Raw genomic sequence first — 28,000 nt, forward strand, 5'->3', positions numbered from 1 at the left:
CATAATATCTTGGCCTGCAATCTGAAATTTTTCCCGATAAAAAGCCTGGATAATAGAATTTCTGGTTGATCTCCTGGAAAAATAAATCACTACGTCTCTAGGTAGACTTTTTTGCCTAGCAATCCAGGAGTTAACCCTAAATGTCTTATCCATTTCCTTAAGTAGTTCTTCAGGTTCACATTTCAAAACAGGAGCCACTGCTCGTGCTATTTCCCATTCCAAATCTTCTTTAGGATTCTCTTTGAGGCCTCTAATACGCAAAGCAAACTCCATGTTCTTGTATTCTGATATAGTAACCTCTTCTTCTGTTCTGTCAATCTTGGCCTCTGCTCTATCAATCTTCTGTTCAGCATCAATAATTTTATTTTCCAAATTCTCCACATACTCCATAACTGAGTCCACACGAACATCCAGGCGTTCTATATGTGCAGCCAAACCCTGGAGTGCAAGCACTATTTCTTCCCTCATCTGGTTGTTTTGGTTAACAAATTCTTCCCTTGTTTCCTTTATTTCTTGCTGCAAAACATGCGTTGACTGCATCACAACTTGCTGAATATCTGTCAGTGTAAATGCAGGAGGTGGGGGAGAGGGTGGTTGTACTGTAGGTTTCATCGAAGTCTGCCCTGCAGCTTGTGGTATAGGTGAGGAAATAACATTGTTAGAAAGCGGAGGCCCTCCCCCACGTCTCGCAGCCATCTCTTAGGTTTCGATTTCCTCTTTCACCCAGCAGAATCAAAGTTCAGGGGGAAAAAAGGGAAGAAAAAATAACAATTCTCCCAAAGTTCTTAACCTTCAATAAGAAGAAAAGGGAACAGGCTTTCAAATAAGCAAAATCCGATACTGGATAAAGTCAGTTGCAAATTGTATCTCTTGCTTTGTAGCGAAATATAACAATTTTCAAACACAGTCACTTCACACAGGAGAGAAACATTCCAGCGCCATTTTTACTCCATTTCAAACTTGAAACTTGAAGAAGATAATGAAACTGAGTTAAAGTTAAAATCCAATTTGAAAATTCAGATCTTCCTGCTTTGCTCTGCCTGCTTTCCAAAGGAACAAAATACTCACAATCCCCTCTAAGCAGCAGGTGCAGTTGTCGCGTCTTGTTCCACTCCTTTTGGAGCGAAGACGTCCTGAGAGTGGAGAAAGCCTGGGCTCCGAGGGGGCTCACCCTGTTATCCCCCAAACTACTTGGGAGAATCGCAGGGGAGCTCTACCTCTACCCAGTCCGGCTCGCCTCTCCCTCTTCTCCCGAGGGAGAAGCTCCAGCATCGCGGGACAGCTGATTTTCGCTGCCTCCGGGCGCTTTGATGCTTCCCAGGATCGGGCGGCTTCAGAACGCTGCCATTTGGCGCGGCAGCGCTACCAGAAGCCCAACTTCCTTGGATATTTTTTTTTTAATTGAAAAGTTTTAACATACATTTTTTCTTTAAAAAATCCCCCCTCCCCCCCCTTCTCCCTCCCCCCCACCTCTCCCCCCTCCCCCCCTCCCCCCCGACTTCCCAGAGCTAAATACAAGGTATATATAAAAAAACAATCATAAACAACCATATACTAACAACTATAAACTCTAAAATCCATCACTCTCTAGCTTATATAGAATAAAACAAACCTTAGTAATATTAAATATATATAAAGAAACTAAAATAGAAAAAGAAAAAAAAGAAAGAAGACTTATTCAAATGCTACATGAAACTTCTTAACCCTATACTTGTTCTGGATAAACTCAATCCATTTTCTCCATTCCATAATATAGCGTTCTTGCGAGTGATCTTTCAAATAGGCCGAAATCTTCGCCATCTCTGCCAGGTCGGAAACCTTTAAAGTCCACTCTTCTATGGTCGGCAGTTCCTCTTTCTTCCAATACTGACCTATCAAAAGTCTTGCTGCCGTAATTAAATTCAACATCAACTTAGTGTCCAAAACTGTAACATCTGTAATTATTCCCAACAAAAAAAGTTGCGGACAAAACTTTATCCTCTGTTTAAAAATCTTCTGCATGTTCCACCAGACTTTTATCCAAAAAGCCTTAACCTTTTTACAAGTCCACCATATGTGAAAATATGTTGTGTCTTCATCACCGCACCTCCAACATTTAGGCTGATAATTCGGATACATACTTGCAAGCTTTTTAGGGTCTAAATGCCATCTATAAAACATTTTGTAAAAATTCTCTCTTAGATTTTGAGCTTGTGTAAATTTTACGTTCCTCACCCAAATCTTTTCCCACGTGTCCATTGTGATAACTTCCTGGATGTTTTGGGCCCATTTTATCATACAATCCTTAACAAGTTCTGTTTCTGAATCAATCTCTATCAATGCAAGATATATCCGTTTAATATGTGCTGGTCCCTGATTTCTAATTTGCTTTATCAAATTTTCATCAGTCATTGTAAAACCATTTTTCTGGTCTTCTTTCCACCTGGCCCGTAACTGAGTATATTGAAACCAGTTTTGAACAACCTCCTCTTCTCGCAAGAGGCTATATGATTTCAAACACCAGACATTTATTTCCAAGCTTAGGATCTCCTTGTACGTAGTCACATCATGTTTGAAACCAGCATGTATATTTTCTATTGCGTGTTTTGGAATTGCCCACAGTGGTATCTTGCGATCTAGCTTATGTCTATACTTCTTCCAAACTCTCAACAATGCCTGTCTTAAAATATGCACTCTAAACACATTGTCTACCTTCTTGTCATACAACAAATATGCATGCCAGCCAAACAACAAATCGTGGCCCTCAAGATTTAATAATCTCTCTTGTGTCAAATTAATCCAATCACTTATTCCTACTAATGCAGCAGCTTCATAATATAGTTTAAAATTGGGCATTTTAAGACCACCTCTCTCACGAGTATCCTGCATAATCTTAAGTTTAACTCGTGGCTTTTTCCCTGCCCAAACAAATTTATTGATACCTCGCTGCCATTCCTCCAAATTAGAATCTTTCTTAAGAATTGGTATCATTTGAAATAAAAATAAAAATTTAGGCAGGACATTCATTTTCACTGCTGCGATCCGTCCCAACAAAGACAATTGCAATTTTTCCCAACTCTCCAATTCTTTTTGAATTTTCCCCCATAGTTTTTCATAATTATTTTTATATAACTTTGTATTAGAGGGCGACAAAAGCACCCCCAAATATTTAACCCTTTTAACAATCTCAAATCCAGTTAACCCTTCTAAAAGGGCCTTTTGCGAAACTGTCATATTTTTGGCCAGAATTTTGGTTTTCTGTATATTAACTTTAAATCCAGAAACCTTCCCATATTGTTTTATTATCTCCATCAGGTCCACAACAGAGTTCTCTGGCTGGGTCACTGTAACAACCAGATCATCTGCCGGTTGCATGAAACCTCTTGGCAAGTTATTATCAATATATTGTCTCAGTTCCTTCATCTCCTTAGGTATCATCGCATACATCCGGGGCTTTGGCAGTTTGGCCCCTAGCAGGATGTCGGTGGCACACACGGTGTGCTGGTGAGGAGGTAGTGCATCACATTCATGCTCGCTGAACACTTCAGCAAAGTCGGCGTACACCTCAGGGAAGGGAGCCTTCCCCCTCGTGCTCTCCTGTTCTATGAGTGCCTCCCTGGCTCTCTCTCTGCCCTTGTTTACTTGTTCCTGGGTAGGCGGTTGCGGGCCAACACCAATCCGTAACTTATGGTAACCCTCTTCCCATCAAATCGTGGGACCCTGTCATGGAGGGGACCATGATGAATTGGAGGACTTCCCAATGGGCCCCCATCTCTAGACTTACTGGCTCTTTGATAAGGGTAGCCCGTGCCCCTCCCAGGAGGGAACCATCCACCTGCTCAAAGCGAATGGGTTTGGCCAGCTGCCTTACTCTGATCTCTACCTTCGCCACTATGGAATTGCTGATTAGACAATGGGAATCTATCAGGGCCCTGTACTACCCATGATGCCCTGTTTGTGGACTCGTCAAGACGATGGGGATGACAAATGGTCGTATGGGTTCATTCACCATCGGATCCTCCATCGGCTTGTCCTCACTGTCATGGGCCACCAGTTGGTATTGTGTGGCAGTAGTCGCCTCCTCCTCCTCTGGGATACCCCTTCGAGGGGCAGACCCCTCTGCCTGATGTGCTGCCTGCAGCTTCTCTGGATTCCACTTGGGTGTGGCCCTGGCTTCCTGGTTGATGTTCAGCGCCGGAGAGAGAGCAGTCAGCATGCAGCCAGGAGCCTCAGCTGCTCAGAGGTCAGGCAGAGGGATTCCCAGGCAAAGGGGGATTCCCTGGTCATCAGGCAATGACATCAGCAGCTTGCTGTCCAACCACGGCCTCACTCGGCTGTCTCCCTTTCCCTTTCTTGAAGTGGCAAGCCCACAGGGCTTGACATTTTTACTTTCTTGCCATATTCACCTCATGATTTTTCCATGAATTTCAGTCATTTGAATTTGTTTCTTTTTCTATTACATATAGAGATGAGGTTTTGTTGATATTGGATAATCTGGGTATGTTCTTTTTGGTGTTGCAGAATTTGAAATTAAAACAGAATACAGAATAACAGAGTTGGAAGGGGCCTTGTAGTTCATCTCGTCCAATCTCCTGCTCAAGCAGGAGACCCTATAACATTTCTAACAAGTGGCTGTCAAATCTCTTCTTGAAAGCTTCCAGTGATGAAGCACCCACAACTTCTGAAGACAAACTGGTTGATTGGTTGATTGTTCTCACTGTCAGAAAATTTCTCCTTATTTATAGGTTGAATCTGTCCTTGATCAGTTTGCATCCATTGTTCCTTGCCTGACCTTTGGGTACTTTGGAAAATAAGTTGTCCTCCTCTTCTCTGTGACAGTCCCTCAAATATTGGAACACTGCTATAATGCCACTCCTGGTTCTTCTCTTCACTAGACTAGCTATGCCCAGTTCTTGCAACCATTCTTCCTATGTTTTAGCTTCCAGGATCCTAATCACCTTTGTTGCTCTTCTCTGCACTCTTTCTAGAGTCTCAACATCTTTTTTATAGTGTGGTGACCAAACCTGGATGCAATTTTCTAGCTATGGTCTTAGTAAATCTTTATAGAGTGGTATTAGTTACTCACGTAATCTTGGTTCAATCCTTTTGTTGATGCAACTTAAGATTGCATCATTGGGATTTTGGCTGTTGCCGGGCACTACTGGTTCATATTTAATTGATTGTCCATTCAGATTACAAGATCCCTCTCAGGTTACTATTATTAAGCCAGGTTTCACTTAATCTGTATGTGTACTTTTGGTTTTTCTTGCCTAAGTGTAAGACTTTACTTTTCTCTATGTTGAATTTATCTTGTTAGATAGGGCCCAGTGTTCAGGTCTGTCGAGATCCATTATCTAGCGTGTTGGCTATTCTTGCCAGCTTAGTATCATGTGCAAATATGATAAGTTCCCTTTATATTCCCTCATCTAAGTCATTTATGAAGATAATAATAATAATAATAATAATAATAATAATAATAATAATAATAATAATAATAGAAGAAGAAGAAGAAGAAGAAGAAGAAGAAGAAGAAGAAGAAGAAGAAGAAGAAGAAGAAGAAGAAGAAGAAGAAGAGGAGGAGGAGGAGGAGGAGGAGGAGGAGGAGGAGGACCTTGGAGGTCATCTAGTCCAACCCCCTGCTCAGGCAGGAAACCTTATACCATTTCAGGCAAATGGCTGTCCAGTCTCTTCTTAAAAACCTCCAGTGTTGGAGAATTCACCACCTCTGGAGGCAGGTTGTTCCACTGGTTAATTGTTCCAACTGTCAGGAAGTTTCTCCTTATTTCTAGGTTGCTTCTCTCCTTGACCAGTTTCCATCCGTTGCTTCTTGTCCTGCTTTCAGGTGCTTTGGAGAATAGCTTGACTCCCTCTTCTTTGTGGTAGCCCCTGAGATATTGGAACACTGCTATCATGTCACCCCTCACTCTTCTCTTCGTTAAACTACACATACCCAATTCCAGCAACCGTTCCCTATATGTTTTAGCCTCCAGCCCCCTAATCATCTTTGTTGCTCTTCTCTGTACCCTTTCTAGAGTCTCGACATCTTTTTTACATCGTGGTGACCAAAACTGGATGCAGTATTCCAGGTGTGGCCTTACCAAAGCATTGTAAAGTGGTATTAGTACTTCACTTGATCTTGATTCTATCCCTCTGTTAAAGCAGCCTAGCACTGTGTTGGCTTTTTTGGCAGCTGCAGCACACTGCTGGCTCATATTGAAGTGATTGTCTACTAGGACTCCGAGATCCCTCTCACAGCTACTACTATTGAGCAAGGTACCACCTATACTATACCTGTGCATTTGATTTTTCCTGCCTAAATGTAGAACCTTACTTTTTTCACCATTGAATTTCATTTTGTTAGATAGTGCCCAGTGTTCGAGTCTGTCCAGATCCTTCTGTATCTTAAGCCTATCTTCTGGAGTATTGGCTATTCCTGCCAGCTTGGTGTCACCTGCAAATTTGATGAGTTCCCCATCTATCTCCTCATCCAAATTGTTAATGAAGATATTGAAGAGCACTGGGCCCAGAACAGAGCCCTGGGACACCCCACTACACACTTTCTTCCATGTAGATGCAGTTCCATTGAATTGAAAAAGACTAGAAACTAATGAAGAGAATGAACACTCTAACTATGTTTAGTTTTTAAAAGAGATTGAAATGGGCTTCCGGTTTTGCGCAATAGCCAAGGGTTTGAGGGGGTCCACACCCTACGGCTGATTTTATGCCTGTTAAGGACCCTAAATGGGCCAGAATTCAACCTGAAGAGGCAGCAAAGAAGGAAGGAAGTCTTGTGGATCATGGATAGATGGCGGTTGACCCAATCGGTCCAGGAAAAGTCTTTCAAAAACCAACAGGAGAAAGGCTAGCCTAACTTCAAAGTCTAGCCAATCTACAAGCAACCGAAGCCCAAAAGCACTATTTTAAGCTTATTGTAAATAACGTGCTTGGATCTGGGTAAGAACATAGATTTTCTCTATTCTACATATTAACTAATTTCCTGGTGAAAAACCCCAAGAAGAAGAAAAAAACCTCTGAAAGTGAGGAGGGGGGAACTTTGCTCCACTCTTCTGCAGATGGAAGTGGCAAATTAAACATTTTATGGCGAGAAATATACTGTAATGAAATGAATATAAGACCTAAATCTGGATAAGTTTGTTATTTGTCTAAAATCTCTTAAGATCTTCATTTTAAACTATGAAAATAAAAGATAACTCTTTATGTTGAAAACTGAAAAAAATGAGCAGGTGCTGACATCTAGTGGTGGATGAAAATTGCAACAACAGTTGCTCTAATACAAGACTAAAGCCTGAGAAAAGTTAATCTGTTCTTATGACCTTCAAAGTTCTAATAATAGAGAACAGCTGTAACAAAAAGAAAACACTCTGGGCTACATATAAAATGAGAACTATAAACTTTTTTAAAGATCTAACCTTTCTTAACTGTGACTCTAAAGCTGTTTGCAGAGAAAGGAAAACCTTGATTTTTGGCTATTATAGAAAATCAGAGATCTGCAGAAAGAATGTATCAAAGAAAAAACAAATACTTTCCAGGAGGAGATGTACAACAACAATGATCTTAAACCACGAGGAAATTAAAAATAATTTTGAAAGTATAAATGAATCCATCTCCAATTTGACTTCATGTCAAAAATATCTCTCAGAGGATAATAATAATGGAGAGGGAGCAGATCAAGTGAATAACTGAATATTCAAATTTCCTTTTGCTGACAAAGAGTTAAATGGGAGACTAGGATAGCTATTTCGAGCTTCGGTGGCCTAGAGTTTAATACAACTGCCTAGTATGCAGGCTGCCTAGGTTTGAATCCCACAAAGGGTATGGCTAGCTTTGTCAGCAAAAAGAAATTTGAATACACAATGTTTTGCAGTAGTAACTTGAACCCTGATTAACGTCCCTAGGTTGGAGCTTCAAGTCAAAAGAAATAATAATAGAACTGCAGTATAGCAAGTTCAAAAAACCCAAGGTGCATCAAACTGGTCTGACTGAAAAAAACTTACACATAATTGAATATAAATTAGAGGAAAGAGATTTAAAGATGGAACCAAGTATGGCTTGACTCAAGTGGAGAAGGATTTACAAGAAACATTGGACATGGAAAAGATAACTTGTACTAAGACTACAAAATAAATCTGAGGATAAGAGAAAAGATGTGACAAAATGGATTGCAGAGCTGTCGGGAGTACCATGAGAAATGGGGAGACAAGGGATGATGAGAGAAACTAAGAGAGAAAGAAAAGACAGGATCTTCAGTGAATATGAAGGGGCAAAATATTTTTACAAAGACATGTTGCTTGATTTGCCTCTTATACTTACAATAACATTTGCAGGATTATGGAAAGACTCTTTGATTCAATGGAATATATTGATTGGGAAATATGTTTGGCAAAAGAAGTGCTAAAGTGAGAATTGAGGAATTAAATGATGGGATGTATCAGAGGGAATATTTAAAAATTAAACACATGTTTAATATGATTGAAGAAATAGAAAGATTTTAGCTTAAGAGGGATGAACCTCCTAAGTAATATAGTATTCTTTCTTTCTTTTCTTTGTTTTTTGATATGAGAAATATAAAAATGTTTGGGATGGACAATATAAAGAAAATGTTTTAGATATTTAAATGTAGTTGACTTTGGTTAATTTTAAAAAAAATTTTGAATAGAGTTAAAAGATTAGATGATTGGATTTATTAAATGGAACATATAAAGATTAAACATATTGTCAGAATCCATTTATATTTCATTTCTAACTCTCCTTCTGTGCAAACCCAAATCTCACCCCTCCTTGGATTCTGCCATTCCCAAGGAGGAAAGGGAATAAACATGGGAGTTTATTGCCTCCATTTCCTCTCCTTAGATGTATCTAGCCTGCCTGTTACCCATCACAATAAGATCGATGAGAGTCATTCTCTCTCTCTGATCTTATGAGCAACTAAGAAAGGGGGTGGAGGGATTCTGGTTTGTTTCTCAGGATGGAATGTGAAGGGGAGGGAGTGATTGTGCTATGAATGGACTGATGGTTCTCCCTTTCCCACAAGGGGCTTGCCACCTGAAACTTGACTGATCCGGAACTGACCAAATGAACTGAGAGGTGGGGTTTTGCTTGGGGACACTTTAAAAATATCGATCTGTGAGGGGATTTTTCAGATCCTTTCTATTATACCCTCTATCATCTATGTCTTAGAGTCCAAGAGTCTTTCTTTCTTAATGTTTAATTATGGGTAAAAAGAACAGAAAAAGTTTGGAAATAAATGTATATTAGTTTACGAGGGATATGTATTTAAAGTAGTATATTATTTTCTTATTCTTTTCTCTCTTGTTTTTTGTTTTGTCTTTTTTTTACTTTTTAAGACATGAGAAATGTAAAAGTGTTGGGATGGCCTGTATGAAGAAAATAGATTTAAATACTTAAATGCAATTAATCTTGATAAAACCTTAACCAGTAAGAATGTTTTGAACATTGTAGGGAAAACAAATTTAAATAAGAATTGTAAACAGGATTTATGACGAGGCAACAAAGATGACCAGATAGAAAAGAAGCATGATATTGATGTGATTATTATTTGTAGAAATTTTAGAAAAACCTTTATATTTAAGAGATTGAAGTGGATGTAGTAATATTTTTCAAATGCCTTTCTTCATATTTCATGTTATCTCCTGAAGCACATGTGTTAAGAGCAAAAGTTTTTTATTTACTGTTCTGACAAAATCCTGGTACTATCTTTTCCCCCTTCTTTTGCTATTTTTCTTAGAGGGAAGTTGCATGTATATTTCTATATGTAACAGTATGTGAAAAGCAAATATTAATTTTATAAAAGGGATACTTTTCACAGATAATTATTTTTATTTAATGATATTAGTTCAACTAATACCAATTCCTTTTTTCCCCTTAGTCCTACTGTTTCTTGGAATATGCCTTTTGGCAGATATATGTACAGATACACAGTATAAAAATGTGTCAAAAGGACACTGATTTGGGGGTGGGTTGGAATTCACAGTCATGCTCCTTTGTGGTAATATAGTTGTTGTTGTTGTTGTTAGCTGCGAAGTCGTGTCTGACCCATTGTGACCCCATGGACAACATTCCTCCAGGCCTTCCTGTCCTCTACTATCTTCTGGAGTCCATTTAAGCTCACACCTACTGCTTCAGTGACTCCATGCAGCCACCTCATTCTCTGTCGTCCCCTTCTTCTATTGCCCTCAATCTTTCCCAGCATTAGGTTCTTCTCCAGTGAGTCCTACCTTCTCATTAGGTGGCCAAAGCATTTGAGTTTCAACTTCAGGATCTGGCCTTCTAAAGAGCTGTCAGGATTGATCTCCTCTAGGACTGACCAGTTTGATCGCCTTGCAGTCCAAGGAGTCTTCTCCAGCACCATAGTTCAAAGGCCTCAATTCTTTGACGCTCAGCCTTTCTTATGGTCCAACTTTCACTGCCATACATTGCAACTGGGAAGACCATAGCCTTGACTATACGCACTTTTGTTGACAGGGTGATGTCTCTGCTTTTTAGTGTGCTGTCTAGATTTGCCATGGCTTTCCTCGCTAGGAGCAAGCATCTTTTAATTTCTTGGCTACAGTCCCCATCTGCAGTGATCTTGGAGCCCAGGAAAATAAAATCTGTCACTACCTCCATTTCTTCCCCACCTATTTGCCAGGAATTGAGAGGGCCAGATGCCATGATCTTGGTTTTCGTAATGTTAAGTTTCAACCCAACTTTTGTACTCTCCTTCTTCACCTGCAACAAGAGGCTCTTTAGTTCTTCTTCACTTTCTGCCATTTAGAGTGGTATCATCTGCATATCTTAGGTTGTTGATATTTCTCCCGGCAATCTTAATTCCAACTTTTCATTTATCTAGCCCTGCCTTTCTCATGATGTTCTCTGCATAGGCAGGTTGACAGTATAGAGTCTTTTTAAAAAAAAAATCCCATTTATATCCCGCCCTTCTCCGAAGACTCAGGGCGGCTTACAATCTAAAGCACAATGTGCTTAGCAATAGCCTTCATTCTATGTATATATCTGCTTATTAAGCGGCATTATTACAAAGTCAGCTTATTGCCCCCAACAATCTGGGTCCTCATTTTGCCTACCTCGGAAAGATGGAAGGCTGAGTCAACCTTGAGCCTGGTGGGATGCGAACCTGCACTAACTACAGGCAGCTGGTGTTACTTAAGGAGGCATTAGCCCACTGCTCCACCAAGGCTCTTGCCGGACTCCTTTCCCAATTTTGAACCAATCAGGGGTTCCGTGTCCAGTTCTCACTGTTGCTTCTTGACCTGCATATAGGTTTCTCAAGAGACAAATAAAGTGAAGAGAAAGTGAAGATGTGTTGGGCTTTTCAGATCTAAATATCTTCTGTGTTGATCTCTGGTCATTTCTAGCTCCGTTCCCACATTATGCTAAGTTATGCTAGAAACAGTTTTTTTGAGAGCAAGGCTTAGCTTAGCAAAGAATGGGAAACAGAACCTAAGTGATGTTAGTCTCTGAGCTCTTTCAGTCCAGTTTCTTAACTATATCATTTTTTGTCCAGTTTTAATCATCACTTTCTCTATTTGCTACTTGCAGCTTGGCTTTACATCCAAGAAAAGACATTGTTGTCACTGGAAGTGATGATCACTTATGGAAAATGTGGGCTTTTCCTAATGGGAACATTATCGTGAAGGGCGAAGGTCACACAGATTGGATTTCTGGATGCTGCTTCCATCCAAGGTAAGTGGAAACTAGCATAGATTCTTTTAGGCCTTAACCTATTAAAACTGATTTACTTTCAGTACATTTTAAATTTTAGTCCACATGCTTCTGTATGTCAGACCTTTTCCAATCCAATCCCTTAGGGGGAAAAAACCTTCAACTCTATTTGGTTAAAGCTAAGAGTGATTCTTGGAGTAAATTCAAGCCAGCTCTGAAATCATCATGCTTGCTGGATACAAAAATAAAGTGTAGGTTTGCCATCAGGCCATTCCTCCCCCCCCCCCCGACCAGTCCGTTTCCAACTAACCAGACCTCATCAAGATGTTTGTAGAACTCTGAGACGTTTAGGGGTAATCCACATACATTCTGGCTGTGGGATGCTGGTACAACAGGTTCCAGCTGCTCTGGTCCTTCTAACCTGTCATTCCCCCACTCCTGATTTCCTATCACATACATACAAAGCTTTATTTCCCCTTCATTTTTCCCTCTTTCCTCCTTCCCCTCTTCTTCTTTTGATGACAGGATGCCTGTGAGGCCCCCATAGCCAGTGTCAGAATCCATTTATATTTCATTTCTAACTTTCTCTTCTGTGCAAAACCCAAATCTCACCCTCCCCTGGATTCTGCTATTCCCAAGGAGGAGAGGGAACAAGCAACTTTTTGTTTATTCTGCCTGCCTGCTATCCATCACAATATAATCAATTACTCTCTCACTAGGCATTCCCCCTTATCTTGCGGGCAGCTAGGAAAGAGGGTGGAAAGGGAAGAATGAAAGCCTCTGGAATCTGGTTTGTTTCTCCGGATGGAATGTGAGGGGGTGGAAATGATCCTGCTACGAACGAACTTTGTCTCTCCTTTCCCACAAGGGGCTTACCACCTGGAGATTGGCTGATCTGGAACTGACCAAATGAACTGTGGGGTGGGGTTTACTTGGGGACACTTTAAAAATATTGATCTGTGTGTTCTGTACCAGCCTGCTACCGGCCCTGCAGAAAAGGCAGGGTCAACCCCTTTACAAACCGCAAGAGGCTGGAATTACGCCTGCCAAATTTATAGCTACAAAAACAAACAAGACACGAACCAAGAAACAGGAGCTTTAAGAAACATGAACCATCCGAGCGGTTGCCTTCAGCAAACCAGCCCTCCCAGACATGCCCCTTATATAGAGTTCAGGGTGTGGCTTCTCTCTGCCTCCTTCCAAGAAGCCCCATTGCCTTCCTCTGTTTACTCCTAATTGACTGCCTCCTGCGTCGGGCGTCCTTGAACAGGGCCAGCTGTGGGTCATCTTCATCCACACTGTCAGGCTCATACAGCTGGGTCTCCGTGGTGACCAAGTGGGAGGAGCCTGGCTGAGGGCTATCATCAGCAAGATCTTCAACCCCCTCAGCAAGGTCTTCAACACCCCCCTCCTCCTCTGAGTCGTCCGACCCAACTGCCGAACCCACAGGCTGACCCTGAATCACAACACTGTGAGGGGATTCTTCAGATCCTGTCTACTATGCCTATCTCCAATTTCTTTCTTAGTAAAAGTTCCTACTTGGAAAACCTTGTCTCCAAGACTCCTTCTTTCTTAAGATATGGGCTGAAGTGGGTTCTGACATTAGACAGGATCTGCATTAAGAGTCAACCTGGAAGGAAGAAACTTACTGGGGGACTTTGCAAAAAATACAATGTCTAGCAATGAGGCAAGGAAGAAGGGAAGCCTCATGGAAAGGGAGCTTTCTCCCTGACCAAAATCCCACCAACTATCAGGAGCTGAAGCATCATATTCCTCCAGGGAAGAGGCGGTGGAGATGTGTGAGCACAAACCGCAGTGGTCGATGGGTGTTGGAAGGAAAAAAACCTGTCCTGGACCCGGCTGTTTTAAATAACTATCGTCCAGTCTCCAACCTTCGCTTTTTGGCGAAGATTGTTGAGAGTGTGGTGGCGCATCAGCTTCCTCTGTTCCTGGAGGAAACTGATTATCTGGACCCGTACCAATCGGGTTTCAGGCCCGGATGTCGGGCCCGGCACGCCCAACATTCAGAGAGGCCGCGGAGCGACCCACCGGCCCCCGAGACCAGCCACCGGTGCCCGCTGCCTCCCGAACAGCCGGGAAAGCGCGCAGCCACCGTAACAGCCCAGCGGCCGGCCGCCCGACGCCTGGGGAAGCCGCGGAATCCCTTACCGGCCCCCGAGACCAGCCGCTGGTGCCCGCTGCCTCCTGAAGAGCCAGGAAAGCACGCAGCCGCCGTAACAGCCCAGCGGCCGCCCGCCCGACGCCTGGGGAAGCCGCGGAATCCCTTACCGGCCCCTGAGACCAGCCGCCGGTGCCCGCGGTCTCCCGAAGAGCCGGGGAGGCGCGCAGCTGCTGTAATAGCTCGGCAGCCACACGCCCGATGCCTGGAGAAGCCGCGGAATAACTTACCGGGCCCCGGGAGCAGCCGACAAGCCGACGAGCCGGAGGAGAGTGCAGCCGGTGAGACGGCCCTGCAACCACCCGCCCATCAGCTGGAGGGGCCGCAGAGTGACTCGCCGGCCCTCGGGAACAGCCGCCGGTGCCCACATTCCACCAGCAAGCCGGGGAAGAGCGTAGACGCCCACGCGGCCCAGCAGCCTCCGGGGCCGTCCGGAAGGCCGGGGTGCGGCCGTACGGTGGTGCAGCCGGCAGATGCCCAGCACCCGAGCAGCAGCCCGAGGAGGGGTGCCAGGGTGGACCTGGGGGCAGCAGGGCCTCCCGGCGGAAGGGGGAGGGACTCAGGACAAGCACTGGCGCTGCATTCCCCTGGGAACCCGTTCCCGGTCTCCTCACCTGCCAGGGGACGGCCTACACGTCCCAGTGGGCAATGGTCGTGGCCGTGAGTCCGGAACGAGAGCTGGTTCTCCTGAGATGGCATTGGTCGCGCTGGTGAATGATCTCTGGCGGGCTCGGGACAGGGGTTGTTCCTCTGTCCTGGTCCTATTAGATATCTCAGCGGCTTTTGATACCATCGACCATGGTATCCTACTGCGGCGTCTCAGGGGGTTGGGAGTGGGAGGCACCGTTTTACAGTGGTTCTCCTATCTCCTGGGCCGCTCGCAGTCGGTGTTGATGGGAGGGCAGAGATCTACCCCAAGGCCTCTTGTTTGTGGAGTTCCTCAGGGGTCAGTTCTCTCGCCCCTCCTGTTCAACATCTATATGAAGCCGCTGGGTGAGATCATTCATGGTTTCAGGGTGGGGTATCATTAGTACGCTGATGATACCCAACTTTTTCTTTCCACCCCATACCAACCCAGCGATGCCCTCGCCGTGATGTGCCGTTGCCTGGAGTCGGTCCAGGTCTGGATGGGGAGAAACAGGCTTCGTCTCAATCCTGCCAAGACTGAGTGGCTGTGCATATCGGCATCTCAGGTTAACCAGACTATTCCACCTCTAACGATGGGGGGTGAGGTGTTACCCCCCATTGATAGGGCTCGCAACTTGGGCATTCTCCTGGATTCACTGCTCAATTTTGAAGACCATATAGGAGCCGTGACCAGGGGGGGTTTTGCCCAGGTTCTCCTGGTGTGCCAGTTGCGACCCTATCTGGACCGAGATGCCCTACGCACAGTCACTCATGCGCTCGTGACCTCCCGTTTAGACTACTGCAACGCTCTCTACATGGGGCTGCCCTTGAGGACCACTCAGAGGCTTCAGCTGGTGCAGAATGCGGCCGCGCGAGTTGTGATGGGGGTTTCCCGATACTCCCATGTAACACCTCTACTCCGCGAGCTGCATTGGCTTCCGGTTGCCCTCCAGGTGAGATTCAAGGTGCTGGTGATGACCTATAAAGCCCTAAATGGTGAGGTCCGGGATATCTGAGGGAACACCTGCTGCCGGCATCAAGCTCCCTTCGTCCAGTGCACTCCCACAGGGTGGGTCCTCTCAAGGTACCGCCAGTAAGAGATTGCCGGCGAATAACACCCAGGGGGAGGGCCTTCTCAGTGGGTGCGCCTGCCCTTTGGAACCAGCTGCCCGTGGAGCTTAGGACTGCCCCCGAACTCCGTTCATTCCGCCGGGACCTGAAGACCTGGCTCTTTGAGCTCTCTGGCCCAGGCTGAGAATTTTAATTTTAATTTTAACTGGGGTTTTTATTTGTTCAGGGATTGATATAATTTTTTTAAATTCTTTTTAACTTTTGTATTTTTCATTTTAATCACCCTGTAAACCGCCCTGAGTCCTTCGGGAAAGGGCAGTATAAATAAATAAATAAATAAATAAATAAATAAATAAATAAATAAATAAATACATAAATAAATAAATAAATAAATGCAAGTGGGAAAAGGTATCGAGGAAAAGGGCAGTATATAAATATAAATATAAATATAAATATAAATAAATAAATAAATAAATAAATAAATAAATGCAAGTGGGAAAAGGTATCAAGGAAAGTGACCCTGAGACAGGGCAGCCACCAACCCAAATGGAAGCAAGGATGGAAAACTCCCTGCACATCAGCAGAAAGGACAGGAGTTATGCACCACACGCAGACTGGATCCTAGAGAAAGCTATTGACCTGATGAAAAGAAACCTTGGCTCTCTAAGAGTGGAGAAACCTGAGTACCACAGCTGCACCAGCGCCTGGAGCTACAGCTGGAGAGACAGTGGGGGGGATCCGGAACCTGCAGCACCACAGACGTCCACTGAAACTGAAGCTACCACCTCAGCAGCACCCACCCCCCACCGACCTGCGGATGGGGATCAGGATGGGAGGCAATACCACCAGTAGTGAAGGCACCGATCCAATCAAAGACTCCCACCTCTGTAAGCGAAATTCAAGGAGGAGCCCCCACGCTTGGGGTTTTTCCTAACTCAAGTCCTTAATTATATGGAAGAATACGGACAGGACATCCCCAGTGACAGAGCCCGCATCCACATCATGCAATCTGCCCTGGACAGACTGGCCGCAGACTGGGTGGTGAACCTGCATGACTCCAACGCCCCAGAACTCAACGACTTCAACCGGTCCATGTCATCCTTGAGAAAGTGATTCGGGGATCCTTTGGCTGATCGTAAGGCCCGGGAGAGAATCAAGACAGTGAGGAGGGCAGATGGCTGGTGGCTGAATATACACAAGAATTCCGGGCCATTGCCAACAAGCTGAACTGGCCAGAAGATATCCTCCTTAGCCATTTCAAAGATGGCCTAAACTATGACATGTATGATGCTTGCCTGCCTCGAGGGGACCCACACCACCTTGATGACTGGTACGTCCTGGCAGAGGAGGCAAAGATAGAGCTACTGAAGAGGCACTGCCAAGGAAAATCATGGGGCCTCCTGCCCCCCGAGCAGATGCGTGAGCCAGCGAAACCACTGGCTACAGCTAAAAAGTGAGTGGGCTATTTCAAATATGGGAGAGCCACTGTGCCACAGAATGCCGCTCAAAAGCCCCTCAGTGCAAATCAGACCCATCACCAGCCAGGAAATCAGGGAAGCCCCCAGCCAAATCAAAAGAACCCACCATGAGGGGGATAGAGGCTGTAGAGTCCCCAACCCCTGCCAAATAATGGGAGGGAATTCTGACCTACACCGCAGGGGCAGGGGACACCTCGGAGGATAGTTCAGAGGCCGAAACCCTGGTAAGTGGATCCATTCCACCTATTGTTAAGACAGTGACTATATTAGCTTCCTCCATGCCCAAAGCCATCAAAATAAAAGTCTTAATAGACTGGCTGTACCCGCTGCCTCATTATAATAATAATAAACTTGGAAGGGACCTGGGAGGTCATCTAGTCCAACCCCCTGCTCAGGCAGGAAACCCTATACCATTTTGGACAAATGGCTGTCCAGTCTCTTCTTAAAAACGTCCAGTGTTGGAGCATTCACAGCTTCTGGAGGCAGGTTGTTCCACTGGTTAATTGTTCTAACTGTCAGGAAGTTTCTCCTTAGTTCTAGGTTGCTTCTCTCCTTGATTAGTTTCCATTCATTGCTTCTTGTCCTGCCTTTGGGCACTTTGGAGAATAGCTTGAGTCCCTCTTCTTTAGGGCAGCCCCTGAGATATTGGAACACTGCTATCATGTCCCCCCTTGTCCTTCTCTTCATTAAACTAGGTAAAGATAAAGGTTCCCCCGCACGTGCGTGCTAGTCGTTTCCAACTCTAGGGGCTGGTGCTCATCTCCGTTTCAAAGCCGAAGAGCCAGCGCTTGTCCGAGGATGTCTCCGTGGTCATGTGGCCGGCATGACTAGATGCCAAAGGCGCACGGAACGCTGTTACCTTCCCACCGTAGTGGTCCCTATTTTTCTATATGCATTTTTACGTGCTTTCGAACTGCTAGGTTGGCAGAAGCTGGGACGAATAACAGGCGCTCACTCTGCTATGCAGCACTCAGGATTCGCCCGCCCAACTGCCGACCTTCTGATCGACAAGCTCAGCGTCCTAACCCACTGAGCCACCACGTCCCTAGACATAAACTAGACATACCCAATTCCAGCAGCCGTTCTTTATATGTTTTAGTCTCCAGTCTCCTAATCACCCTTGTTGCTCTTCTCTGTACTCTTTCTAGAGTCTCATCATCTTTTTTACATCGTGATGACCAAAACTGGATGCAGTATTCCAAGTGTGGCCTTAGCAAGGCATTCTAAAGTGGTATTAATACTTCACGTGATCTTGATTCTATTCCTCTGTTAATGCAGCCTAGCATTGTGTTGGCTTTTTTGGCAGCTGCAGCACATTGCTGGCTCATATTTAAGTGATTGTCCACTAGGACTCCGAGATCCTTCTCACAGTTACTACTATTGAGCAAGGTACCCACTATACTATACCTGTACATTTAATTTTTCTTTCCTAAATGTAGAACCTTACATTTTTTGCCATTGAATTTCATTTTGTTAGATAGTGCCCAGTGTTCAAATTTGTTTAGATCCTCCTGTATCTTTAGCCTATCTTCTGGAGTGTTGGCTATTCCTGCCAGCTTGGTGTCGTCTGCAAATTTGATGAGTTCTCCATTTATCCCTTTGTCCAAATCATTGATGAAGATGTTGAAGAGCACTAGGCCCAGAACAGAGCCCTGGGGCACCCCACTACATACTTCCTTGATGTAGATGTGGTTCCATTGAGGACCACACACTGAGTACGGCCGGTCAGCCAGCTACAAATCCATCTGGCGGTGATTTTGTCTAAACCACATTTTTCTATCTAATCAAGTAGAAGGTTTGATCTACTTTATCAAATGCCTTACTGAAGTCCAAGTAAATTATATCTACAGCATTCATCTGATCCACTAATTTTGTCACAACAATTTGGTCAAAGAATGCAATAAGATTTGTCTGGCATGATCTGTTTTTGTATCTTGTATTAGAATGGGTACCACCCCATACAATTTCAAAGTTTCCTGGGGTTTGCAAATGTCTACCACCAATTCATCCCTTTGTTTGCCCAAATAGCCCTGCCCCTCACAAACATGTTGAAAATGAAGGGGGGTCCCCCAGTGAAACCCAGCCAGCCCCTGAAGTGGACAATGGAATGTCAAGTGGAATTTGGGAGGCCGAACCCGTACTGAGACACCCAGATCCTGATAAACCTTTTGTAATACAGGCAGATGCAAATGATGTGGTGGGAGCTGTATTATTACAGGAAAATGATGAGGGGGCATTGCAACCATGTGCATATATGTACAGGAAACTCACAGAGACAGAACAATGTTGGGCTGTGCAGGAAAAGTAGGCATACACTGTGAGGTGGTCATTAGTTACATGTTGACATTTCCTTGAAGGAAATAAAATCCCCTTCCAGGTCTGGACAGACCACAAAAATTTGGAAGCATTAAAAACACCCAGGAAACTCACTCCTAAGCAAGCCCGCTGGTCTCAACATTTTCACCGATTCCTTTTCACACATAAACACTTACCGGGGGAAAAGAATTTCTGGCGGATGCATTATCTTGCATGCCCCAATATAACAGCACACGAGCCACTGACTCTAAACCACTTATACCTGAACAACAACTGGCAGTAACCACCAGGGCCCAAGCTAAAATAAAGCCGCAGCTGGATAGCCAAACTGGAATCAAATTCCGAAAGTTCTTGGAAACAGATGAATGGTTCCAGAAAAATAGACGTGTGCACAATCAAAGACGGACTACCCTGGGTGGGGGAGAAGTTATACATACCTGCCACCCAGAGGTTCAATTTCATGCAGTTGTGCCATGATACAAAATCAGCAGGACATTTTGGGTTTGTAAAAACTTTACATTTAACTAAAAGGCAATTTTGGTGGCCATCCATGAAAAAGGACATAGAAAGCTATGTGGCCAGCTGCCAAACATGCACAATGGCTAAGAGGCTGCAGGGGAAGTCGCCCAGACTGTTACAACCAGTGGTGAAACCCTCAGCCCCCTGGAAAGAAATAGCCATGGATTTTATAGTGGAATTACCAGATAGCAACGGGAACACTTTCATCTGGGGGTTTATGGATTTGTTTTCCAAACAGGTGCACTTTATCCCTTGCCAAAAGATTCCCACCACAAAAACCTTAGTGAAACTATTCGTGCAGCACATTTATAGACTGCATGGAGCACCCTAACACATCATATCTGATAGGGGAGTGCAATTTACATCAAAGTTTTGGAAGAAATTTTTATTCCTCTTACGAACTACTCAGGGACTGACATCTAGTCATCATCCTCAGGGGAATGGTCAATCAAAACGCGGGAACTCAGTACTGGAACAATACTTAAGATGCTTTATTAATTTCCACGAAACAAATTGGACGGACTTATTCCCCTTCACAGAAGTTGCTTACAATAATGCAATCCACTCCAGCACAGGCTACACTCCATTTCAAATAGCCACCGGTCAAAGTTTCAACCCTATGCCAGAACTAATCCCAAACGAACTGGAAATCCCATTGCTGAAAGAATGGATTGCACAATTGCAAAACACCTGGACAATCATTAGGAAAGCTTTAGACAAAGCTAGGAAGCATACAAAGCACAGGCAGACAAAAAGAGTCAAACCCACACCATTCAGGGTAGGAGAGAGATATATTTATCTAGAAAATACCTAAAATTCCTACAATCCTGTAAAAAACTCGGACCAAAATATATTGGACCTTTTCTAATTAAAAGAATCATAAACCCAGTAACAGTAAAATTAGAACTACCCAAAAATCTTAGGCAAATACACCCAATATTTCACTGCAGTTTGCTAAAAAGGGAACAACAGTCACCCTTATGGCCAAAAACCCCACCATCACCACCTCCTATCATGGTTGAAGGAGAACAACACTTCAAGGTAAAAGAAATCCTAGATTCTAGAAAGTACCATGGAGCAATTCAATGCCTAGCAACTTGAAAACACCTTCCCTCCTCAGAAAACGAGTGGGTCCATAAACTTCACATCAATGCACCTAAGTTGCTAAAGAGGTTTCATACAGAATATCCCAGCAAACCAGGCTACCATCTATATTTTTATTTCCTGTATAGGTGGATCTCTCCTATTTTTAAAGGGGGGCAAAATGTCAGAATCCATTTATATTTCATTTCTAACTATCTCTTCTATGCAAAACCAAATCTTTCAGCCATGCAGTCAATGGGGTCGCCTGAGGTAATTCAAGGATAGCTACAAATTCTTGTCCTGTGGCCACTTTAAATGGAGTGAACCTGGTGCTAACGTGCACAGAGTTATTATAGACAACTTCCATGAAAGGGAGGAGGTCTGTCCAATTGTCCTGTTGGTATTTAATATAGCATCTGAGGTACTACTCTTGGATGCAATTGGCCCTCTCGCATCCCCCATTAGTGATGATGCGAGGAGCTGAGCCCCTGAGTGGTCCCCAAAAGTTTTAGGGAACTCCTGCTGAAGGTGCAAAGTAATTGAACTCTGCAATTTGAGATTATTCTTTCTGGAGCACCATGCAGCCAATAGATGTACTGCATGAAAACACGTGCTGACGGGAATTTTTAACAGGGTATAAAGTGCACCTGCTTGGAGAACAGATCAGTTATCACCCAGATCACTGTATTACCCAAGCATTCAAGCAGTTCTGCAATAAAGTCCATTGATATCTCTTTCAATGGGGCTTAGGGCTCTGTTACTGGCTGGAGAAGCTTGGGTGTTTTTCCTTGTCATCTCTTGGCAGCTAGTCACATAGCTTTCTATGTCCTTATTCAGTGATGGTCACCAAAATTGCTGCTTGATTAGGTGCAGGGCAGCCAAAATGCCCAGCCACTTTTGAATCATGGCTTTTTTCTAGAACCATTAATCGTTGGCTTTGTGGTACATATAGTTTGGCTTCCACACAAGCTAGACCATCTAGCATTGTACATTCTTCCTTGTACATTTGTAACCACTCATCCTCCTCCAAAGCTGTCTTTAGAATACCCTTTAAATCATCAGCTAGTTGGGTTTTCATTTTGGCTTGTGCCCGGGTAGTGACTGGGACTGCTTAATCTCCTCTGGAAGAGAGAGAGAGAGAGAGAGAGAGAGAGAGAGAGAGAGAGAGAGAGAGAGAGAGAGAGAGAGAGAGAGAGAGAGAGAGAGAGAGAGAGAGAACGAGAACCTTCACAAACACATACCATGGAAGGGAACCCCCTCCAACAAGGTTTTGGGAAGTCCCCGGTTGCAAGTTGGGCTGGAGCGTGCTTGCCTTGCAAACTTGAAGACTTGCACGAAGGGAGCAGAAGCCCAGCTGGGATGCCAGGAGGGGGAGAGAAGGAAAGTGAGGAAGAAGAGGAGGAAGAAAAAGTAGCAGGAGGGAGAGAAAAGCAGGAAGAGGAGGAGGAGGCAGAAGAAGAGAGAGTACATAAAGCAGGAGGAGGAAGAGGAGGAAGGACACTGAGCTCAGATGTTTCAAGCCAGTTGCAAGCGCAGCTGCTGGAGAACCTTTGCACTAAGCAACCCGGCTTCTGCCCTGCCACTCTCCCACCCCTGCCCAGACCCCTGCAGATTCACCGCATGCCTCTAGCTGTGTGGTACTGGTCCACAGACCAGGGATTGAGGACCCCTGCTCTATAGGATTATGGGGTAGATTTCTTCAAGGCAGCCTACATGGCTTTATTTTGCTTTTACTTTTGCTTTATTTTGCTTTTGCTTTATTCCTACAATTACAACCCATGAGGTAGCTCGAGCAGAACCTACCATAACTATAAGTACATAAGCCAAGAATTTTAGATTCCAAAATACACCACCAAAATCTGTGAATGACTTACCTGCAAGTATATATAGAGTAGTTTTTCTAGTCCTAGTCCAACTCTTTAATCATTACAATAGTACTGGCTATTTAAATTCTCAAACAATTGTTGAAGGAAAAGTCTTCATCATGGTTCAGTCCAAGCCAGGAATAAACAACATAGCGACTGCTTTAGAAAGAAGGTTGCAGTTTATTGAAGAGGAGAGCCAGACAGAAAGATGGCTCTGGAAGAAAAGAGAAACAGCACATGTAGGGTGTGGGTTTTTATACCCTCTGGGGCTCTTGAGGTTGTTTCCTGTTCCTGTTTGAGGTTTTGTATTTCCTGTGTCATGTACTTTTGGCCTGAGTCTGACTATGCCCCTTTGGTATCTGTGGGCTAATCCTATTATGTCCTGTCTTAGAGTTTGGGCAGGCTGTGTAGATTTTAGCTGTCTTTGTCTTCTTAATCTTTTAGCTTCAACCTTCCTGAATAGTTTACATCTGCATTTCTACAGAGCCGGTTTCTGCTTGGGGGAGGGAGACTTGGGGCTATTAAGAAAAACTGGACATGCTTTTCTGCCTCTTTAAGATCCTTTGAGGAAATATATTTTTCTGTCCTTTTAATATTTTCTTCTCTGTGGGGCTGACTTTCCACACAACATTGAAAAATTTAAAATAATGGTACAGGATCTCAATAACAATAGTTTTAGTCTTTCTATGGAGTTGATTAACAAATGTTCCTTGCATGTTTTGTCAGTTTGAAACTGAAACTGATCATAATGCATCAAACTTTTTTTTAAATATTTATTTATTGTTTTATTTAGAGAATAAAATACAAAACAATAAAACAAACAAGCAAAATGAAACAAAACAAAAGCATACATTCAGCCCTTTAAATGTTTAACATTTGACATGCAGGATCTACCCTGGCTAGGTGCTGAAAGAAAAGAAAAAGCACTACATTATCCTCCATATACATATATGTATGTGTATATGTGTGCGTGTGTGTATGTATTGTATCCATATATATGAAAAGCAGTCAAAAGGTTGAGCTAAAAATTACACTAATCCTCAAATCCCTCTGTTAACCATATATTACTATATTTAGCACGTAGAAAGTCTGAAGCGGTTTCCAGTCTCTTATAAAGCTGTCTAGTCAGTCAATTTCAAAATCCATTCTTCAACCTTCTGCATCCCTTTTTCTTTCCAGTGTTTGGCATGTACAATCCTCACAAACATCACCATGTGAAGGAATAGCACCCCATTAATTGTTTTTTAATTGGCTTGTCCATCATACCAAAAAGAAAAGCTTTAAGTTTCATTAATTGTATTTTAATTTTGTTTTTGCATTGTCATTGTTATGTTTATCCAGTATGTTTTTACATATTTGCAAGACTGCCACAGACGATAAAATGAACCTGGATTTTGATTACATTTCTAGCACTTATTAGAAATTCCTTTATATATTTTTACTATTCTATCTGGGGTCAAGTTCCAATGGCAAATCATTTTGTAAAAGTTTTCTTTCAAAGTACAATTTAATGTGAATTTTAGTTCATTTGTCCAAACATTCTCTGATTTATCTAGCATTATATAGGTAATCCCCCAGGTACGAGCATTTATTTAGCGAGTTTTCACAAAAACAAATTAATTCAGAAAAGGTACATTAGAAATTCAAAATTACGACCAAAAAGAGGCCTGTGTAGCCATGGGACTTGGTTTAGTTTCTACTACAGCGACAGCCATTTTTATCTCTCTGACTTTCCTGGGCCGTTCAGCCAGAAATGTTTTTTTTTCCCTGGTCACATGGCCAAATAAGAGCTGAGCCGGCACTGGTTTTTCTTTTGCTGCAATCTGCTACTTCCTGGGCTCAAGTGGTAGAATTACTTCTGTAAGTATTTTAAAATATTTTTTTGTTACTCTATAGTGTTTGTTTGTAGGCACTTTGGGAACTGCTCTGCTTTTTAAGTACTGCATTTTGTAAAGTATTGTGTTTGCAAACTATTGAGCTTTTATTTTGGAGATTAGCATATATTACTGTAGTCCAGACATGTCAAACTCGCAACGTCACTGTCAAGTTTCCGATGTGTGGGCTTTTCAAGTGACTCTTGAGGCATTGTTTACCTTAAAAGTCCTTTATTCAGCCTAATATACCAGCAAATGGTTGCTCGAACGAAGCTGGAATCTGAAATCTCCGCCTCTTGCACAATATATTAAAACACAATTCTCCACCTTTCTAATTTTGTCATTAATCTTATTCTCCAATTAATTTAAAGAATCAGTTTCCCTTCCGTTAGAAAACTCGCCAAGTTCTTATCTTCTTTAATTTCAGATGGCCTTGAAGGTACAATCCTCCTCTTCCCCCCTCCCGACCTTAAACTCAATCTCTGAAAGCTATACACAAGTTTAACATATGAAATGGCTGCTTCTTCATCTCTTGTCAAGCAATAACATTTGATGTTAGCAGCATTGACAGTCACATGACATCATGCGACATATCGGAGCTTTTTCCCCATTGCCGGCAATGGGGTGGGCATGGTTTTTGTGACGCGCCTAGCCCGTGGGCCAGCAGTTTGACACCCCTGCTGTAGTCTGTAGGTTTTAAATTTAAATTGCCTCCAGAAGTTGTGGGTGCCCCATCAGTGGAAGCTTTTAAGAAGAGACTGGATATGCATTTATCAGAAATACTCTCTTGTGAGAGCAGTGAGTTAAACTAGATGACCACAAGGTCCCTTCCATCTCTGTTACCATTGCAAGTCAACAGTTTTGCAGATTTGTCTCCCATCTCCCTCTGGATGCCTGGCTGGAAACTCTTAAGCTAATTAAGAGTCTTTGTTTTTTAGAGCAATGGCCCCACCCACCCCCCATCCCCCTGGGCAGCTAGCTGAAGACACTTGAGGTGGCTAGCAGTAGTTGTTATTTTTTAAAAAAGAAACTTCAATGGCTCCAAGTTAAATTGGAGGCAATTTAGTTCCTGAGCACACCGGAAACAGCTGATAGGCTAGTGGGAAACCCTCCCAGTTCAGTTAACATGACAGCTATCAGAGGAAATAGTAAGTCAGATCTTTGTTCATTTAACAGCCCATTTGATTTAATTAATAAATTTGATTTTAAAAATTTGTAAAATTGAGTCTGATTCATTTGATGAATTTTTTTGACTTATGAGCCTAAGGCTCCATTCGGTTCGTACCTCGGGGACTACCTGTATTATATCCATATTTTTTTTTGCCCATTTTGCAATACAGTTTTTAACATATTCATCTTCTGGGTTCTTCTTACGTAGCATTTTATATACTTTAGAAATCAAGTGGTCAACTCCAGAACATAAATTAATGTCCAATTCAGATTTAGGTCTTGTGAAAATAAAACTTTTTTTATCAAATTTAAATCTTACAAAAGTTCTATAATAATTACATTAATCACAAGCAAAACCTTCACTTATTAGTTGTTCTCTTGTCTTTATCTTAAATCCCTCTTTTTCAAATATCAATAAGTCTCAAAATGTCTTCCATTTTCATTCCAAAATCATCTCTGTTCTATGTAATGTTTCCTAAGGTGATAGATGGCACTTTAGCAGGTAATCGTCTTTTATACTTCCACCATACACATGCAACCAATTGCCTAATAACATGAATCTTGAAACCAGGGTTAACTTTTACTTCGTCATACCACAGATAGACATGCCACCCAAATCTCAAATCAAAATCTTCGAGGTCTAATAGCCTTGAATTTTTTAAAGTTATCCAATCTTTTAACCATACCAGATAACATGCATCATAATATAATCTAATATCCAGCAAACCCAGACCTCCTCTATCTAAAGAATCTTATAGCTACTTATATCTAAATTTATTTGGCAAAATAAAAAAAAAGAATTAAATACAAGTTGCTACAAGATTCTAAAGATAGAGGAGGTCTGGGTTTGCTGGATCTTAGATTATATTATGATGTGTGTGTGTGTGTGATGTCTGCATGTGCTTGGTTTAAACTATTACACATTTTAAGTAGAAAAATTAATTTCCTTCTTGAACGCCTTGGTTTAAAAAATGGAACCAATCCTCTGTATATTACTGGGATCACACTTAAGCTCAATTCCTCTTCCATCATGTTTGAGTTGCACCTTACTCTGCTTTGTCATTAATGTGGTACTTAACAAGATTAGCCAACCTTTTCCACAGCTTCAATCAACAGTATACTATATATTCGTATAAAGTAAAAATATAAAGTATTACATTTCTTTGAGCATTTGAAAATAATATATAAATAATAGTAATAGCAATACTAGTAGTGTGAAAAATGGAGATTTTCATCATATTGACTTGGAAAAATTTAGTTGAACAGCTGTGCAAAAACTTTCCTAAAGTTCTAATTCAGATTTATGTTTTTCCATGACAGTGGATCCAAACTTGTTACTTCAAGCGGAGACAAAACAGTTCGTGTATGGGACTTCACGAAGGGTGGCTGCATTCTAACACTAGAAGGTCATAGCTATGCAGTGTTGGATTGTTCTTGGCATTCATGTGGTGATTTTGTCGCATCTGCCTCTATGGATGAAACAAGCAAAGTCTGGGACCTGAAGAGGTATGTGACTGTTTATAATCTCTTTATTTTTTCATATGTGTAAATGTAAACGGGGTTAAAAGTGTGGAGTTTTTAGGCAAAACAAACAATAATTTAGAGAGCCACTTTAGTGTAATGGTTAAGGCATTATGTTACAAACCAGAAAACCATGACTTCTAGTTCTGCCTTAGGTATAAATTCAGCTGGCTGATTTTAGGCCAGTCATTCTCTGTCATCCCTAGGAAGCAGGCAGTGGCAAACCATTTCTGAAAAAATTTACCAAGAAAATTGTAGGTGCCAATCCAGGAAGTTGCCAGGAGTCAAAACCTCACTGAGAGGCACAAAAATAATAATTGAATGCAGCTATTCTATCCTTAAATGAAGCAAGCACATTTAGGTCACCTTAAGAAATAATTGCTGGGTTCTTAAGTAAGTGCAGAACAGAGCAAGAATGGATGGAAGCTCAGATTCTTTATCTGATACTGTGTCCTGCCTTGGTTCCCCAGTCACATAGCAGGCACAAATTAATTTGAGAAAAGTCAGAACTACTTGATTGCAAAAGGAATTAGAACTTAAGAGTGTAGGATGCTATGCATTGCCCATCAGTGCAAGGAAAACCACAAATTATTGTATCATATTGCTTTATAAAAACCA

General features: G+C 42.6%; 1 protein-coding gene across 1 annotated transcript in view; it reads left to right on the forward strand.

The window, feature by feature from the left end:
• Positions 1-28,000, forward strand: part of SPAG16 (sperm associated antigen 16) — a gene marked incomplete at its 5' end in the record, with an annotated part of 332,741 nt that overhangs the window by 155,900 nt on the left and 148,841 nt on the right. Inside the window, 2 exons of the mRNA XM_083354597.1 lie at positions 11,557-11,700; positions 27,182-27,367. Coding sequence (XP_083210723.1) covers positions 11,557-11,700; positions 27,182-27,367 — 330 coding nt within the window. The remainder of the gene's footprint in view (positions 1-11,556; positions 11,701-27,181; positions 27,368-28,000) is intronic.

Source organism: Vipera ursinii (assembly GCF_947247035.1).
Source record: "Vipera ursinii genome assembly, chromosome: 1".
Taxonomy (NCBI): domain Eukaryota; kingdom Metazoa; phylum Chordata; class Lepidosauria; order Squamata; family Viperidae; genus Vipera; species Vipera ursinii.